At 45.5% G+C, this 18391-nt stretch overlaps 1 protein-coding gene across 1 annotated transcript in view; it reads right to left on the reverse strand.

Annotated features, from left to right (window-relative positions):
• The window catches only part of LOC138452543 (platelet endothelial aggregation receptor 1-like), a 402175-nt gene that overhangs the window by 61893 nt on the left and 321891 nt on the right, over positions 1–18391 (reverse strand). Inside the window, exon 11 of the mRNA XM_069604987.1 lies at positions 16631–16786. Within this exon, the coding sequence (XP_069461088.1) occupies positions 16631–16786 (156 nt within the window). The remainder of the gene's footprint in view (positions 1–16630; positions 16787–18391) is intronic.

The following is an 18391-nucleotide window of genomic DNA, read 5'->3' on the forward strand; positions in this document are numbered from 1 at the left end:
GTTTCATCAGCAGGAAGTTAAAGGATCCTGAGACAAGGTGGCCAACAATAGAATATGAATGTTTTGCTATTGTGTGGTCACTGAAGAGTTTTCGGCCATTCTTGTATGGTTCTACCTTCATTATTCAGACTGACCACCAACCCTGATGCAAATGAAAGGGGAAAACCCAAAACTACTCAGATGGTCAATCTGCCTGCAAGGGTTTGATTTTTCCATAGAGCACAGAGCAGGAAGTCACCACCAAAATGCTGATGGTCTCTCTAGGATGTTTATAACCGACTAGAGGTATGAGATCCATCCAGGAGTGGATTAAATCCTCCTGTCCCTTAGTCGGGGGGGCTGAGGGGGCAAGTGTTAGGGAGAATTCTCATTCTATGGCTAATTTCCCTTACCTAGTGAGTACCTCAGCAGCTTTGCAGGATTTCTGAAGTTTATTTTTTCCACCTGGTAAGAATGTGAGCTTTTTCCCCACTCTTACCTGTGTTTTGCCATGTGTATTCCAACTATGTTTGTGATTGTGGACTCTGGAGTACACCACTACAGTAGCTCCACTCTTTGTGTGTTACACAGCACCTTCAGTGCAGTGACACAGGGTTGTCTCTTAGACTTCCCATCGACTCCATTTTCCGGGGCTGACTACTGTCCCCCAGAAAAGGGTAAAGTTGCCATTAACTTTACATAGTCACTTTTACCAGGGATCCAGTTCACCCCATCTTATATGGAGTATTGGAAAGGGTTAATCCATAGCCATTTTCATATGTGCCTCTTGGAGAATTGTTTCGCTCCCTTAACAGTAAGACTTGGCTGGTGGCAGTGGTATCTACCCTAAATTTCCTACCCTGGATATAGTACATAACGTGGTAACATTCAAGGCTATTTTAGTAGCATCAAACTTTAAACCCGCTTGCCCAAATACTTTTTATTTCGGCTCCGGTTGGATTTAATCGCCATTTCTTTTTGTTAACATCCTTCTTGGGTCTTTCTTTTCGCGAGCAAAACAGGTATGCTTCCTTTGTTAACCGACCTTTGGCGGGCTTCTGACCAGAAGCCCTCCTTTGGCATCTGGATGTCTAGGTGGGGTGAATGTGAGGGAGGGGTGTAGTCACCCCCTGCACAGGGTCTCCTTGGAGACCCAAATCGCACTTTGTTTTGATTGGCTGAGGTGGTTGTCCGGGCTGGACAACCCCCCCGCTGAGTGTTAGACAGCCAGGCTGTGTGAATGGGGGATTGTGGCATAAAAGGCATGACTCTTGGGCTAGAAGTCAGAGTCGCCACTGGAACTCCAAAGAACCAAAGAGAAGCGGAGAAGAAGACGGCTGCTGCAGCCCCGAGTCCTGGTGAAGCCCTGTTGCAGTCCTGAGCTATCTACCCTTCAACGACAAGAGAAGATCCAGTCTGGAGTCTTCTTCCCTTCAGCCTGGTGGGATCAACCAGCTCACCCTTTCTTCAGTCAGAATCCTCTCCTGGGTCAAAATCACTGCTGTGCTGTAATGGGCCGGATAGCTATCAGAAGAGCACTCTCCTGATTTAAAGGAGCGCACCTTTTATTCATTGTTGTCTTTTCGCTGCTGCTGGCCTCATCCCTCGGTAGTGCAGATCGCTCCAGATGTCCTCCTTCTTGTCCCCACGACTGAAGCCGCAGGAACTGTAAGTCTGCAGGAACTACCAGGAACAACGGCCGTGGCACCAGCTTTCCTCCAATGGAGTAAGGTACTGTGCAGATTTGGTCGTTCTCTCCGTCCGACCATCTGGAATCGGGGTGAACACTTTTCCTCCTCAAAAATGTGTTCCTTCTTCCTTCCCTCTTATAACTTTTCCTTCCTTCTGACAATATCTAAGTACTCTTGGCATCCCGAATCTCGAACTGTTCAACGTGTCCGTATCGTTCTTCGGTGGAGTCTTCTTTTGCACAGTTCGGGTCTTGTATAACCCTATGCGTTGGTCCTCCGGGTTCCAGCGTGCATTCAGCGTCCCGTCTTTCTTCAGGACCCGTAACCCTGCAAACCAAAGAGATCCAGCTCTCGATAAACCATCATCAAGAGCTGATCAAATTTGACATCATAAAATCTGCCCATTATCCAATGGTACTGGGTATGCCCTGGTTGCAGAATCACAACCCATACATCAACTGGGCAGCAAGATCCTGGTTTCTTGGTTCCGAACATTGCATGTCTCACTGTCTATCCCTGGATTCCTCGTCAAGACCTTCTGAAGGTACGCTGACAGACCAGCAAGGCCCATTCACAGTCTCAAATATTATCCAGGGCCCCAGGGCCTATCAGGATTACACTGATGTGTTTTCAACTGTCATAGTCCAATCCCTACCCCCTCACAGACCTGAAGACTGCGCTATTGATACTGAACCCTCAGCAGTGATTCCCTTTGGAAGGATGTTCATCCTATCAGAACCAGAGAAAAGGGCCCTCCAAGAATACTTGGATACTAACCTAGAAAATGGCACCATACGACCATCCAAATCCCCGGCGGGAGCTTTGTTGTTTTTCGTTCCCAAGAAAGATACTAAGGAGCTTAGGCCTTGTCTTGATCATCGTGGTCTTAATCAATGCACCCTCAAGGAACGCTACCCATTGCCCTTAATTTCGGATATCCTGGAAGCGGTGAGAGGAGCTGCAGTCTTCACGGAATTGGATCTCAGAGGTGCCTACCATCTGATCCATATAAAGGAAGGTGACGAATGGAAAACAGTATTTAGAACACCCTTTGGTCACTTTGAATACCTGGTTATGCCCTTCGGACTCGCCAATGCCCCAGCGGTCTTCCAACGTTTTATGGACCGGGGGTTCTCCGATATGCTGTTCCTCTTCGTCATAGTTTACATGCACAATATACTGATATACTCTAAGGACCATTTTAAGCATGAAGAGCATGTTGAGGCAGTCTTACAGCGGCTACGTGAACATAAGCTCCTGGCTAAACCCGAGAAATGCCTTTTTCATGTCTCTACTGTTCACTATCTCGGATTTGTCCTTAGTCCAGAAGGAATTGGAATGGTCCACTCAAAAGTAAATTCCATACTATCCTGGCCTGTTCCAACTACTGTGCAACAGATTCAATCCTTCCTGGGGCTTGCCAACTTCTACCGGAAATTCATACCTTCCTTTTCGGAGATAGTTCAACCGATCATTACATTGTTGAAGAAGGTTACTCCCTTCCTCTGGACAGCAGCCCAAGACGAGGCATTCCAACGATTGAAGTTGGAGTTTACACATGCCCCCATCCTGGCTCAACCTGACATTGATCGACCTTTCCTAGTGGAGACGGATGCCTCCAACTACGCCATCGGAGCAGTCCTAAAGCAGGAATTCGAGGACAAGTTAGAACACCCCATCGCTTATCTCTCGCGAACCCCAACTCCTAGCGAGACCCATTATACTGTTCTGGAAAAGGAACTGCTAGCCATCCATCAAGCCTTCACAGAGTGGCGTCATCTACTCCTGGGAGCTAAACATCCTGTTCAGGTCCGTAAAGATCATCGGAACCTTCAAGTTCTACAATCCCTGGAATGTAGGAATAGTCGTCAAGCCCGTTGGGCCTTCTTCTTTGCCCAGTACCAGTTCCAAATCCATCATGTTCCTGGAACACACAACATAAATGCTGACGCCTTATCCCGGCGTCCCGACTACGAAATTCTTGAAGATCGATCCTTCCCAAAGATGTTTCCCCATACAATTTTCGTAGCCCAAGCAATCACTCTCCTGGAAGACATTCGGATTCAAACTCAGTCCTCTGAGATCTGGAAGGAATGTACTGGGAAGAATCGATGGAATCTTAAAACAAAGGATGGGAATTTGTTAAAGGATAATGGCCTGGTCATCCCCACACAGAGACTGAGACAAAGGGTTACAAGCCTCTGTCATGATACCCTTCATTCAGGACATCATGGCATTACCAACACTCTCCGTCTAATACAAAGACAGTTTTGGTGGCCAAAAATGAAAGTTGACGTCCAACAGTACATCCAAGCCTGTGCAGTCTGCAATCAAAACAAGCATGATAACAAGAGGCCGGCGGGTCTCCTACTCCAACCAACGCTTGTATAAACTACCATTGTTCTCAGAACTCGCTGTAATCTTCCTGGAACACATATTCCGACTTCATGGACTCCCTTCCAAGATCATATGTGACAGAGGACCTCAATACATATCTCAATTCTGGAAACACTTATGCTGTATACTAGGAATCCAACTTGCCCTCTCCTCAGGTTATCATCCACAGACCAATGGAGCTACCGAATGTCTGAACCAAACCCTGGAGCAGTATCTTCGTTGTTTCACCACCAAGGTCCAGGACGATTGGTCACTCTTAATACCTGTGGCTTAATTTGCCTAGAACAATTCGGATCACTCAGCTGTCAAGACCAGCCCCTTCTTCTGCAGCCAAGGATTCCACCCTTCGGTTCTACCATCCATTCCCCCACATCCCACAACAGTTCCTACAGTCGACTCCTGGATAGAAACCCTCATCAACGTACACAAGAAAGCCAAAGAACACCTCGAAAGGGCCTGAACTAACACCAAGCGCTATGCGGACTCCAAAAGAAGACCAGGACCTTCCTATACAGTGGATGATAAGGTCTGGCTATCCTCGGAACTACTGCCTTGACACTTAAAACCTAATAAGTTGGCTCCTCGGTACTATGGCCCCTTTTCCATAAAGGAAATCATTAACCCAGTGGCCTCCCGACTCAGACTACCAGACTCCTGGAAGAGGATCCACCCAGTGTTTCACACGTCTCTAATGAAACCATACATCCAGACCTCCCGAACTGCTCCAAGATCTACCCCTGTGATTGTCGATGACCAGCTAGAATACAAAGTCTCCAGAATATGTGACTCCAAGTACAGACGTGGTCAGCTACAGTATCTGGTTGAGTGGAAAGGGTACCCATCCAGTGAACGCACCTGGGAACCAGTCTCAAACCTAAATGCCCCCAGACTACTTCAAAGGTACCATCTTATACACCCGGGCAAACCGGGAGGAGCAGGCCTTCGAAGGAGGCATGCTGCCATGAACCATCGGCCGAGCCCCTTCTGGACTTCCTGGTCCCTGACCCATAGGGGCTTGCACTCGGCAGTACTCCCAACATGGCCGTCCAACGCGAAACGCTGTTTACCAGTTTCTGCACCGTACGCACTACGTTCTATAAAGCAGACACGTCCCCGCGGCCCTGCGTGTCTCAACGCCACCGCTTGCCATGGCTAGACATGTGCTCCATAGTTTGCTTTTGCTAAATTCTTTGATTCCTGGTTCCTGGTCCCCCTAAATTCCTCTTCCTTCATTCCTCCCCTTTTTTTTGTCCTCTATTGCATCCCGGATCTCCGTGCACTTGCTCCCTGAGTGCACTCTTCGCTGTTTCCTGGACTTTTCCCGGACATCTGAACGTTCCCAGGAGACGGGACGCTGAACGCACGCTGGAACCCGAGGACCTACTCACAGGGTTATACAAGACCCGAACAGTGCGAAAGAAGACTCCACCAAAGAACTCCAACAAACAACATAGACAGGTGAGAAGGGGGAAACCTGTGACGTAACCTTCCTGTGGACGGTGATGTGTGAGGAGGCTTTCCAGAGGATTAAGGAAGGGATTGTTAAGGCACCGTCCTTGGGGGGGGGGAGTTTGTGAGTGGTCAGAGGATGGTGTTGACAGTGGATGCCAGTTTGCTGGGACTAGGGGCGTGTTTGTCGCAATTGGATTGCGGAAAGGAGGAGCATGTGATCGATTTTGCTTTCAAACCATTAAGGAATGCGGACTAACATTATTCAGTGGTGGAAAGGGAAGCACTAGCAGTGTTTTTGGCTATTATGCATTTTAAATTCTGCCTGTGTGGCCAACGGTTCATGGTTAAGACAGACCACAGACCATTGGTGCAAATGTTAGCTGGAGGGAATTGGGCCAGGGCGTCGCCCAAAATTATGAAATTGATGTTAGGTTTGCTGAACTATGATTTCCAGATGTGTTATGTCCCTGGTGAAGAAAATGTGGTGGGGGACTGTCTCTCGCGACTGCCAGTGGAAGGGGGCAGTAGTATTGAGGAGAAGGTGCAGGAAGAGGAGATGGTTGTGACCAATATTGAACAGGGGCATTAAGTGAAGAGGCTTGGCTGGTAGCTGATAGAGTGGATTCTGTGCTGGGTAAGGTGAAGGAGAGGACTGTGGAAGGTTGGCCTTGCAAAGATGAAATAGGGAAGGAATTTGATACATTTTATGTGGTAAGGGACAAGTTGTGATTGTTGAGAACTGTTGGAGGCTCAGGAGGGGGCACACGATGATTCCTTCTGAGGGCCTCAGGGACAAGCTGATTGAAATTGCTCATCAGGGGCATTGTGGGATAAATATTAGCAAAAGGATGTTGAGGTGTTCCAGTGGGGCTATTGGAAATGATGTTGACCTTGAATTGGCTTCCAGGATTGGTCTCCCTCTCCGTCCAAAAACCACCAAGGATGTCATTACCACGGTTGATGGAACCAAAATTGCCTCCAGGCCGGTAACACACTCGACCACGGAAATGACACTGGTTGGCCAAGATGGCCATCGGGAAACCATACTGTTTGACGTAATCAAGGCTCCACAATTTCAGGTAATCTTAGGGATCCCTTGGTTAGAAACACATAATCCTCGAATTGACTGACGAGCAAAGAGCATAACCTTCCCTGATTGTGCACAAAAGTGTTATCCAGGAAATCCACAGATGGGTCTAGCCTCAGTAACCTCCACAACAGTACCATTACCTTTTGAGTATCAAGACTTTCAAGACGTCTTCCAAAAGGAACAGGCCAACACCTTACCTCCTCACCGGCCATATGATTGTCAGATCGACCTGGTACCCAATGCTCAACCGTCTTGTAGTAGAATCTATGCCCTTACTGAACCGGAGAACCTTCATTTGCGACAGTATTTGGATCAGTACCTTGCCAATGGTTTTATTTGCCCGTCAAAGTCACCTGCTTCTTCAGCTCTATTCTTCGTACCGAAAAAAGAAGGCGACCTTAGAACGTGCATTGACTACCGCGCCTTAAATCAGATAACGGTCAAGAATCGTTACCCTCTGCCCTTGATCCCTGAGCTCCTTGACCAGGTAAAAGATGCTTGTATCTATACTAAGTTAGATTTAAGGGGAGCTTACCACCTGGTGCGCGTCAGAGAAGGCGACGAATGGAAAACTGCCTTCCGCACCAAATATGGACTCTTTGAGTACCAGGTAATGCCTTTTGGGTTGTGCAACGCACCTGCTGCCTTTCAATATTTTATGAATTACGTTTTTCGAGAACTCATCGATGTTTGTGTCATTGTATATATTGACGACATCCTGGTGTACTCCTCCTCGGAATCCGATCACCGAAAACATGTTAAAACTGTCTTGGAGAAACTGCGCCAGCACAAACTGTTTGCAAAACTTGAAAAATGCCTTTTTCATGTTACGGAAGTTGAGTTTCTCGGATTCGTCCTAAAACCTAAAGGAGTCCGAATGGACTCACGGAAAGTGGATGCGATCCTCAAATGGCCGTCTCCTAGTTCTGTGAAAGGAGTTCAAAGTATGCTAGGTTTTGCCAATTTTTACAGAAGGTTTATCCCGGAATTTTCACGAGTGGTTCAACCCATCACGGCACTCCTACGAAAAAACAGACGCTTCGAGTGGTCTAAGGAGGCAGAACAAGCCTTTCAGGAACTAAAAACCAAATTCACCTCCGCACCTGTGTTAAAACATCCTCGTCCGGACCTCCCTTACGTTGTGGAAACCGACGCTTCTAGTTTAGCCTTGGGGGCTGTCCTTTCTCAAAGGGATCCAGTTTAAAATCAACTACATCCCGTAGCCTTTTGGTCCAGGAAATTCTCGGCTCCTGAAGTGAACTACGGAATCACAGACCAGGAACTGTTGGCTATTTAGTCAGCTTTCAAAGCTTGGCGTCACTACCTGCTCGGCGCAAGACACACCGTTAGAGTGATTACAGATCACAGGAACTTGCAATACTTGAAAACGGCCAAAGCTCAATCTTCTCGTCAACTCGGTTGGGCTCTGTTCTTTGCAGAATTTGACTTAATAATCACATATCGCCCGGGTTGCAAGAATGGCAAGACAGACGCTCTATCTCGAATTGGAATGGGTGACATTGCCTCACGTCTAGAGCCAGTTCCGATTATTCCCGAACAGAGGATTTTGGGTGTAATCTCTTCTCAAACTATTGAGGATGTTCAAGGTAGAGTTAAATTGCTTTTCGACGCTACAGCTTTACAAGAATGGAGCCAGAAAGACTCAAACTATTCCATTAATAATGATTTACCCTATTTCCAAGGGCGGTTATTTCTGCCTCACAAGGAATTGCAAGAACTCGTTATAGCACATTATCATGATACACTAATGGAAGGACACCCGGGCATCGCTAAAACAGAGGAAAAGATCAAACGGCATTTCTGGTGGCCATCCTGGCGAAAGGATATTAAATCCTTTGATGACCTGCGGAGTATGCGCCCAAAATAAAAGTCAGAAGCAAAAACCAGCCGGTCCTTTACGGCCCCTGGACATCACTCCGTCACCGTGGCACACCTTATCGATGGACTTTATAACTGACCTGCCTCCTAGTCATGGGTATAATACTATCCTGGTGATTGTAGACCTCTTCTCCAAGATGGCTCATTTTATCCCATTGAAGGGGTTGCCTTCAGCCCCCACCTTAGCAAAGGAATTTCTTGAAAATGTTGTTCGTTTACATGGCTTCCCATCCATATTGGTTTCTGATCGGGGAAGTCAATTTATTTCTCATTTCTGAGGTGTTGCCAAATGGCCCAAGTTGATGTGCGATTATCCACCAGCCACCATCCTCAAACCGCTGGTCAAACCGAAAGAACAAACCAGACCCTGGAACAGTATCTGCGGTGCATGTTACCTCAATCTGAGGGTAATTGGAAGGACATTCTATGGATTGCCGAGTACGTGTACAAGAATTCTGTGCATTCTGGAACGGGTCAGACTCCTTTCTTTACCCTATTCGGCCATCATCCCAGGACTTCGGACCTTGAATCCCCTCAAAGCCTTGAAATGCACGCCGTGGATCATTTACATGCCACAATAACCCAAGCCTTCAAGGAAGCAAAGACTCATTTACAACAAGCCAAAGAAAGGTACAAGGAAAATGCTGATTTACATCGAAGTAAAGTACCTCCTTACAAAGTAGGAGACCAAGTGTGGCTTGCAACTAGACATTACCGCTTAAAGGTCCACAAACTTTTAACCCAAGATATATAGGGCCTTATCCAATCAAAGCTATCATTAACCTGGTAGCCTTCAAACTCGATCTGCCACCTAATATGCGAATCCATCCTGTTTTTCACGTATCACTGTTGAAACCAGTACCACCCGGAACCAGGTTATGCAAACCACCAGAACCAATTCCAATAGATGGGGAATTGGAATTCGAAGTTAAGGACATATTGGATTCTAAGATGTCCAAGTCAAAACTCTTTTATCTGATTGATTGGAAAGGATATGGACCTCAGGAAAGATCTTGGGAACCAAGTGAGAATGTACATGCACCTCGACTAATACAGAATTTTCACCGGACGTTCCCAAAAAAACCGAGGCCTCCAGGTTGGACACCCTTGGAGGGGCCTTGGGGGGAGGTACTGTCATGATGCCTGCCTCCAAGGAGCCAAACCAGGCCCGGCACCCTCAGAGACAGACACCATGCATTCAAGGGAAGTCCCAGCAGCCCCAGATGGGGGCCCTTTGGACTCAGTCCTGGCGCCGTTGGCGTCAGGCTCATAGGGGACATCAGTCCTGGCGCCATCGGCGCCAGGCTCATACAGAAGTAGGTTGGGAGTAGTGCTGGGTGTAAACTTACCTGTGCAGACCATGCTGCAACTTCCAAGACTGGAAGGAACTATTTTTCTAGGGACTACTTGATCTCTAGGGTGTGACCGGTGGAGGAATACATATTTCTGGGGGAAGAATACATACCTGGAACTACTTGAAAGGCTATTTAAGCCACACCCAAGCAGCAGACCACGCTTCGCGTTGTTCTGCACTTAGCAGCTGGACGCTCACCGTGCCTGCCCCTGCCTTGGTCCTCCATCACGCCTGCCAGCATCCTGGAAACACCTAAAGAATAAAAGGGAAGAGAACAGGTGAAAACAAGAACCTTACCTGATACATCTGCACTCCGGATTCTGCACGCCGACGATCCTGCAAAGAAGGCAAACATTTTAAACGCGCATCGCGTCGCGCGCAGCACGCTGCATTTCACTCACCTGCACATGGCGTTTTCGAGTCCTGCAACGTCCATCCGGAGCTTCCACCGCCATCCAGCACCTATTGGAAGGAAGGAGAAAGAGAGGTGAGAAGGGAAACACGAATCTAAGTAAAACTTACCTGTGGTTCACTTCCCTCTCCGCCTTCGGGTTTGTGCCATACCTTCGGCATCTCAGCACCCCGGCCCCAAGGGGAAAAGAAACAGACATTGTGTTAGTGAGAGCATGTGAGAACATTAGTAATACGCTCACTCAAGACTTACCCATTTGCAAGAGAGACACAGCAGCTCTTTTCGCGTCGGCGCCTTACCTCCGGCATTGCCGTACCCCGGCTCCTCTGGGGAAAAAGACATTGGACATTAAAGGAGATACTTACAACTGCAAAGGAATCTCTCATCGGAATTCTTACCAGAATTTGGCTTCCTCCAAATCGCCTGCAGCCCGGAATCTTCTCCAACACCTGCGAAAGAAAAGAACAGATGAGTGAATATAAACCCAAACTTGCCATAAACATTTGCGGTACGACGGGAATGGACAAACTAGTTTAAATTCATCAATCCAGTGAAGTAACTGGAATCACAATGCGCCCCTGCATCAGAAGCCGGATGGAGAGCTCGTCATTTTGGTCCCTAAGGTGAGTCTTCGCAGGGAATCCCAAAAGGGTTTCACGGAGGGAGAGAAGGGAAGTGGGAGGTCGGAACATCACCCGCAGACTATTAACCCTTCCTTTTCACACACAGTGGGATATTCCTCTGAGTCAGAAATGCCGGTTGGGGAATCCAGTCCAGTCCATCTTCCGGGTCTTACGCATCTCTGCAGAAGAGGTCACAGCAGTCCCAGCCACGCCTGCGCCTCCGTGGGAGCCAGGTGAGCGTTACAGAACGCGAAGCCTACCCATAATTTCCCACCCAGGCACCATGGAGACTTCCGAGACAGACCAACTGGCCCAATTATTGGGGGAATTACGGGCAGAAGTGCAATGCGCCTGCCAGGAAACTAACGCCCTTAGAAGGGAACTAATCTTATCCAAAGAACGAACTGATGATTTGGCTAAACAGCTTTTGCAGAGTCAGGCAGGACAAACGCCTTTACCCGGCTCCGGGATGAATTCCACTCCGATGGTTTCAACCAACCCGGTGCAAATTAACCTGCCAGGAAATATGCCTCTGGCCGCCCCTGAGCGTTTTACTGGGGATCCCAAGAAATATGCCGTTTTCATGAATCAATGTCGTTTACATTTCATATGCAGACCTGGGGCCTTCCCTAATGACCAAACCAAGGTGGCTTTTGTGCTATCTTATCTCAGCGGCAGTGCTGCCGATTGGTCGATTCCGTTGGTAAATCAAGACGACCCAATCCTTCAGGACTTTCAAGGCTTCCAGGCAAGCATGGAAAGATTATTCGCTCGACACGCTCAGGGTGAAGCCTTGGATAACGAACTTCTGTCCTTGCGGCAAGGAAACCAAGATCTCCTATCTTATATAGCCACATTTAACAGATTGGTCGTAGAGACTGGGTGGCCTGAGAATAAAAGAATTACATTATTCCACCGAGGTCTGCGTGGAGAACTAAAAGATGTTCTTGCTCAAATAGTGAACCCGCCTCAACTCTGCGCAGAATACATTGACTTAGTGGTCCAACTTGATCATAGACTCCAGAATAGAAAAGCGGATCGGTCCAGATTTGAAACCCGAGTTCTGATCAAAACCCACACAAGCCCCAAGGGTACCGACGCTTCAGAGCCATAGCAATTGGGGGAGTTAAAGGACCACTAACTCAGAAAGAACGAGAAAGAAGAAGCCAAAAACAATTATGTCTTTACTGTGGAGCTTCTGGACACTTCCTGCGGGATTGCCCGGTAAAACCACCTAAGAAGGTGGTTGGAGCCACAGACAGTAATCTTCCAGAACCTGATTCGGGAAACAACCAAGCCCGACAAGCGTAGAGGTCCGCTTGCCGAGTGTGAAGACAGACTCTTTGACCTCGCATTTCATCATGCCTATGGTCCTCATAGATCCAAAACAGCCTCAACGGTTGCACCCAAACTTGCCATAAACATTTGCGGTACGACGGGAATGGACAAACTAGTTTAAACTCTTCAATCCAGTGAAGTAACTGGAATCACAACGCGCTCCTGCATCAGAAGCAGGATGAACAGCTCGTCATTTTGGTCCCTAAGGTGGACACAGTGGGATATTCCTCCAAGTCAGAAAACCCAGGTTGGGGAATCCAGTCCAGTCCATCTTCCGGGTCTTACGCATCTTTGCAGAAGAGGTCACAGCAGTCCCAGCCACGCCCGCGCCTCCGTGGGAGCCAGGTGAGCGTTACATGAAGCAAAGTTACTAGTAAGGTGGATAAGGGTCAGGGAATGTGAGATTTGTGTAGCAAGTGACAAAGGTAAGGTGGTGAGGGAGACACCACTCTGTCCTGTGTGAGTTCCTGAAGAGCCGTGGCAAAATGTGGCTGTGGATTTGATGGTCCTATCCAGGGTTTGGGCGATGGCATCAGATTTATGATAATTTTGGTGGACTATCATTCTAAATGGGTGGAGTTGAAAGGTTTAAGAGAGGCCACAACATCAGAGTTAGTGACAATTTTTGAGGAAATATTCTTCCGGGAAGGGTTTTCCACTGAAAATGTGACGGATAATGGTGTGCAGTTTTGCTCTGACACTATGAGGACATTTTTGTTACGGTTTGGCATTAGGCACACATGCACGGTGTTGTATCAACCCAGGGCCAATGGTCTGGTAGAACGAGCAAACAAGTTCCTGAAAGGGGGAATTCAACTGGCTTTGCCGTCAGGGCTACCATAGAGTGCTGTTTTGAGGGAGATGGTCTGGAGTTATTGTGTTACACCGCATTCAGTTCTGGGAGTGTCTTCTTTTATGTTGTTAAAGGGGAGGCAACCTGGTATCAAATTATGCCCAGGTTGGGTGGGTTTGGCATGCAGTGTGAATATGGAGCACAAGGCAGTGCTGAGATTGGTGGAGGAAGCACAGTGTAAATACAAAAGGACATTTGATGAGTCTTTCAAGGTAAAAGAACGAGATTGGGTGGTTGGTGATTGGGTGTTTATAAAGAATCCCAGATATGGTCTCAAATGTTTGGAAAGTACATTTCTGGGTCCAAAAAGGATTGCAGCAGTGAAGGATATTGTGGTGATTGTGGATGGTGGATAAGTGTGGTCAAAAGGTAGGTTGGTGTTAAGGAAGGAACAAGGTCAGGAATGTGTGAGTGGTGTTGAGGGGGATACAGCACGGGAGGATGCTGTTGTAATTGGTCACGGTGATGGTGGAAGTAGTACGGGATACAGCATATGAGGATGCTGTTGTAAGTGGTCTCGGTGATGGTGGAAGTAGTATGGGATACAGCATTGGAGGATGCTGTTGTAAGTGGCCACGGTGGTGGTGGAAGTAGGAGGGTGAGGGATGATGTACGTGGTTGTGGTAGAGTGAGGAGATTTCCTGTCAAGTTTAAAGATTTCCTTTGCACTTAATTGTGCTCCTTCAGAGCTGTTATTTTGTGCTTTGCTACTCAGGTTATGTGTTTGTTTAGGGGGATTAATTGGTGGGGAAGGGGGAAGATGTGTTGTGTTCTATTTTGTGTATTCCAGAACCATGATGGTTCTGGAACAGGAGTCAGTTAAGAAGAGAGCTTGGGCTGGGTGCCTGCTGCTCTCCGTTTTAAGTTAAATAAACCTTTCCTACCTCACCTCTGCGTGTCAGCGCCATCCCCATCAGTCTACTAGTGGTCTGTAGAAATTGCATATTCTTCAACACTATTGAGCAATTAAAAGCAACGAAACAAGTTATCCCCTAACATTAGATTTTTCAGAAAAAAACACAACAGCAATGCATCACTGATGAACGTTTTTGTTGTTACAGACAACTACAGCAAATACAGAACGCAGCAGCAAGACTACTCCTCAGACTCCTGACAAAACACATCATGAGTCAGAAAATACTTCACAGAGCAATCCAAGGCCAAGGAACGGAATTCATGCAAGGACACATCTGCATCTACAAACTGAACACTAAGGTCCAGCAATAAACTTCACATCAAACCAAAACAATACTCAAAGCAGAAATGTGGTGAGTTAGCATTCTCCTGCATCTTAGTAAAACATTGGAACTCCCTCCCAAAGGAAATACGAACAACAGAAGACCACCAGAGCATCAGGACATTCCTAAAACTTGAATCTTCAACACACCAAGCTAATCAGGAAACACCATCAAAGTGGAACAGCCAACAATGCACAAGACAAACACCCACAACAAACAACACCTGAATGCCCCAATTAAATAAAGCACTTTGACACAAACCACCACAGAAGAATATGAACCTGGCCAGACCAACATAGCCAATGCACAGAAGGGCACAGACTAGTAACACCACTAACTAACCCTACAAAATGATTTCCCATATCCTGCATACTCACCCTCAAACACCAAACAAAACACACACAACTCTATGACAGCAGAAACCTAAAACAACAACTGCACACACTCTGCAATACCCAAATAAATACAATACAATACACTACAGAAAACTAAACCAATTACACACAAATCATCCTACACACACTACTACAACAAACACCACCAAACTCTTACCAACTTAAAACAAACCCAGAAGACATGTTCCGGTTTTCTGAACGGAAGCCACCAATAGCACATCAAAGCTCTTTAGCGCTTTTCCTCTCTATCCCACTAACTAAGCCCTGCCAGCCCTCCTTCCTTTTCAGGTCCACCAGAGCGACTGGAACTATGTAAATGGCAGTGGTGCACTGTATAAATCACAAGGACATAACATAACACAAATAGCAATACAACAGAGAACTAAAATTATGGCAACTAGAATGTAAATTCATTCTTGAACTTGGAACAAAATAATGGAATGGACATAATACGGATGAAGATCTATTTGTCTTCCTCAATTAAGCTCTGCTTGTCATACGTAAGAAACGGTTCATATATGTAAATGTATTTGTCTATTTAAGTTAGGTTTGTGATATATCCGATTTTTTTTTCTGATTTCCTTCATTAATTAGCATGATGCGATGCCAAATGAATGTGATATCAATGTTCGCTTTGACATAATTGATATATAGTATATATATGTAGTATATATAGTAAATTGTTTTGCATAGTGGTTTATGCCCATTTAGGCTGAAATCTGGTTATAATGAATTTGCTGCATTGCTCTCCCTCACCATCTTTTTGGGCAAATGCCTACAAATGTGGCACACTAGTTATGGTGTATAGTAATAATTTTGAGATTTTCATGCACTTGTTTGAGTTTGTTTTGGTGTAGAGTATTAACTGTTTCCACTCCCTTTATAGTGTAAACATTGGAGTTATATTCTGTAGTATCATAATTGCTCTTTTTTTTCATTGAGCAGTATTTGCTCAAACCACGTTAAAATGGTGAGTCTCCTAGAGACCTACTCTATTAATTTAGGTTTCGATTCACATGACACGTCCACACTTTGCAGGAAGATGAAATAGTTATCAAAAAGTACATAAGTCTATGTACTATTGACTGATCTTTCCTGATGAAGTCCTTTTAAATGGGACAGAACGTGTGGCAGCAGGAAATGTTTCTTAAGTTTTCTTTTCCTCTTGTACATGTTTCATGAAATTAATATTATTTGTCAACACTTTTAAGCCACCAAATAAATCGCCCTTTGGCACTGTTGCACTTTAAAAAAACATGTCTCTGCGATTTTGTTCAAAACCAACTGTTGTTGACATCAATGGGTTTTTGCGTCTAGATTAGGTTTTGTTGTTTTGCTTCTGTCTATGGAAGTGCTTCAACCGTAGCCTGGAGGCATCTGCTGAAAGGAGGAGGCAGAGCAGTGTTATTTCGGTCCTAAAACATGTCTATTTTGTCTTGTGAGAACACATTGGCCAAGTACAATTTGTTTCTATTGGATCCAGTTTCAGCATGTAGATTACTCCGATTACATAAAGTGGATGAATAGAAAATGGTTAAAATAATGCAACTTGAACCCAGTATAAACCAGCAGCCAGTTCCAAGAGGCATTTAAAGTTATCCGGTGGATTACCCACAGTATTTCATCAGAGATCTACAAGCATGTAGGCTGAACTGGATCCCGTGGAGACAATGAGCATCTGCTCAAATGATTCATAAGTCCATTCATTCAGTCTTAGCTTTATTTCAACAAACGTCATAAAAGCAACACAATAAGATACAGCAACAAGTAACATACAGCATTATTATGATAAGAGCAATTCATGTAAATATAATACAATCGGTTCATGTTACAATCATGTTTAAATACCTCTTAACATTTATCATTTGATTACAGTGTTCGAAAGTCACCCCCTACGCGGGTACTGTACCTTGCAAAGATTTCACACAGGCCGATTTGCAGAGTTCGGGGCAGCACTTCTGATCGGGGGGGCAGTCCAAGTCACTGGTGCAGTTAACTTGGGTAATTTTCGGAGTACAAACAATCCCGATATGGAATCGAGACACTGGACAGAAACCAGTGTGATCTGCAACAAAACAAGGAAAAACATGAGCACTCCAACTCCAGGTGGTGCAAATTTGGCAACAACAGAAGCCCTCTTTTCAAACGATACATTTAACCTGACACTGCACAATCTTATCAATGAATCAAGTTTATAAGTGTTTTGTATATTCCAATAGTTCCAGTGTTCCCCCAAAAGTATTCCCATGAATAAATGCTGGCGTGTGCCATTGGAATAAGCCATCCCAAGCACCCTTAAGGTTGTCTCAACCCCCCTAAATACATCTTAGGAACAAAATATTTTAAAACTGAAGTTAAACATAGAAATGTAATCCCTCCATAATAAAATGACAGCCAGAACAGGGGCATTTCTAGTGAAAATGAAACAAACCTGTTCTCTTTACCCATTGTTGCATCATTAACAATCACCAACTATGACGGTTGGGGATGCTCCTTCTTTCATGATGATATGTCTGCATCACCAGCAATGAGGATTCCAGAAAGTACATTTGTTTGATATCATTATTGTATGATCAACAATCACCAAAAATGAGAATGCCAGAATGTGCCATTGTTTGATGATGTCTTACTTGCATCAGCAATCACCGTAACATGAGGATTCAAGAATGTCCCACTGTTTGTTTGTTTATTTATATAGCGCTCCAGACCCGAAGGTATCTAGGCACTTTACAGGTAAATTTCAGTTTACAAGTTACATATAGGAACAGGTACATAGTAGAATAATTACAGGTCAAGGTTACACTATTTACACAAAGAGATAAACATTATTATACATAAGGTTAATACAACGGCCAATTTACGTAGATACAGGCAGTACATTCATCAGATAAGTCCTAAGCGAGGCATACTGGAGATATTCATGAATCCTTTGCAAGGAGTCACCTTTTGGTACTTTTCCTAAAACTAAAGGACTGGTCATCTCTTACGGTAGTAGGTAGGGAGTTCCAAAGCTGGGCAAACTTAACAGGAAAGCTGCAGCCCCCTGCTTAAATCTGGGGACATTAAGGCAAAGGAGTTCTGGGTCCCTGTGGGGCGTGACAACGTATTTCTGACAATTTTCTCCATAAAGCATTTGGGGGCAGAATTGGTTAGGCATATATGAGTGAGGGAGACAGTTTTTAACTGAATCCTATACTTAACTGAGAGCCAATAACGCTTCCGTCTGGCCTCCGAAATGTGTTGTCTTCTAGGAATACTTAGTGCAGTTCTAAGTGCATTATTCTGTAGTATTTGTAGTTTGTTGATAATATACTTGCTTGCACCTAAGTAGAGTACATTGCAATAGTCACGTTTCGAGAGAATTAATGCTCTCGCAAGGGTAATGAAACGGTCTGTAAATAAGAAAGATTTACAGGCATGGATCAGCGTACAAGTGTATGCTGTCGCTGAGGCCGTGGCGTTAACCTGCTTTGTCTAAGTAGAAATCCAAGGTTTTTACCTCCTTCGCCACTTTAATGTCAATACTGTTGATGTTAAATGATAGATAGTAATTACTGAGTTTGTTGAGACTGGCAGGTGCTCATAGGAGCACAAGCTCAGTCCTTTCATCATTCAGACATAGGCCATGTGAGGCCATCCAGGCCTGGATGATAAGATAGATTTTGTTAAT

Source organism: Ambystoma mexicanum, chromosome 4p (assembly GCF_040938575.1).
Source record: "Ambystoma mexicanum isolate Mex_15411 chromosome 4p, UKY_AmexF1_1, whole genome shotgun sequence".
NCBI classification, from domain to species: Eukaryota; Metazoa; Chordata; class Amphibia; order Caudata; family Ambystomatidae; genus Ambystoma; species Ambystoma mexicanum.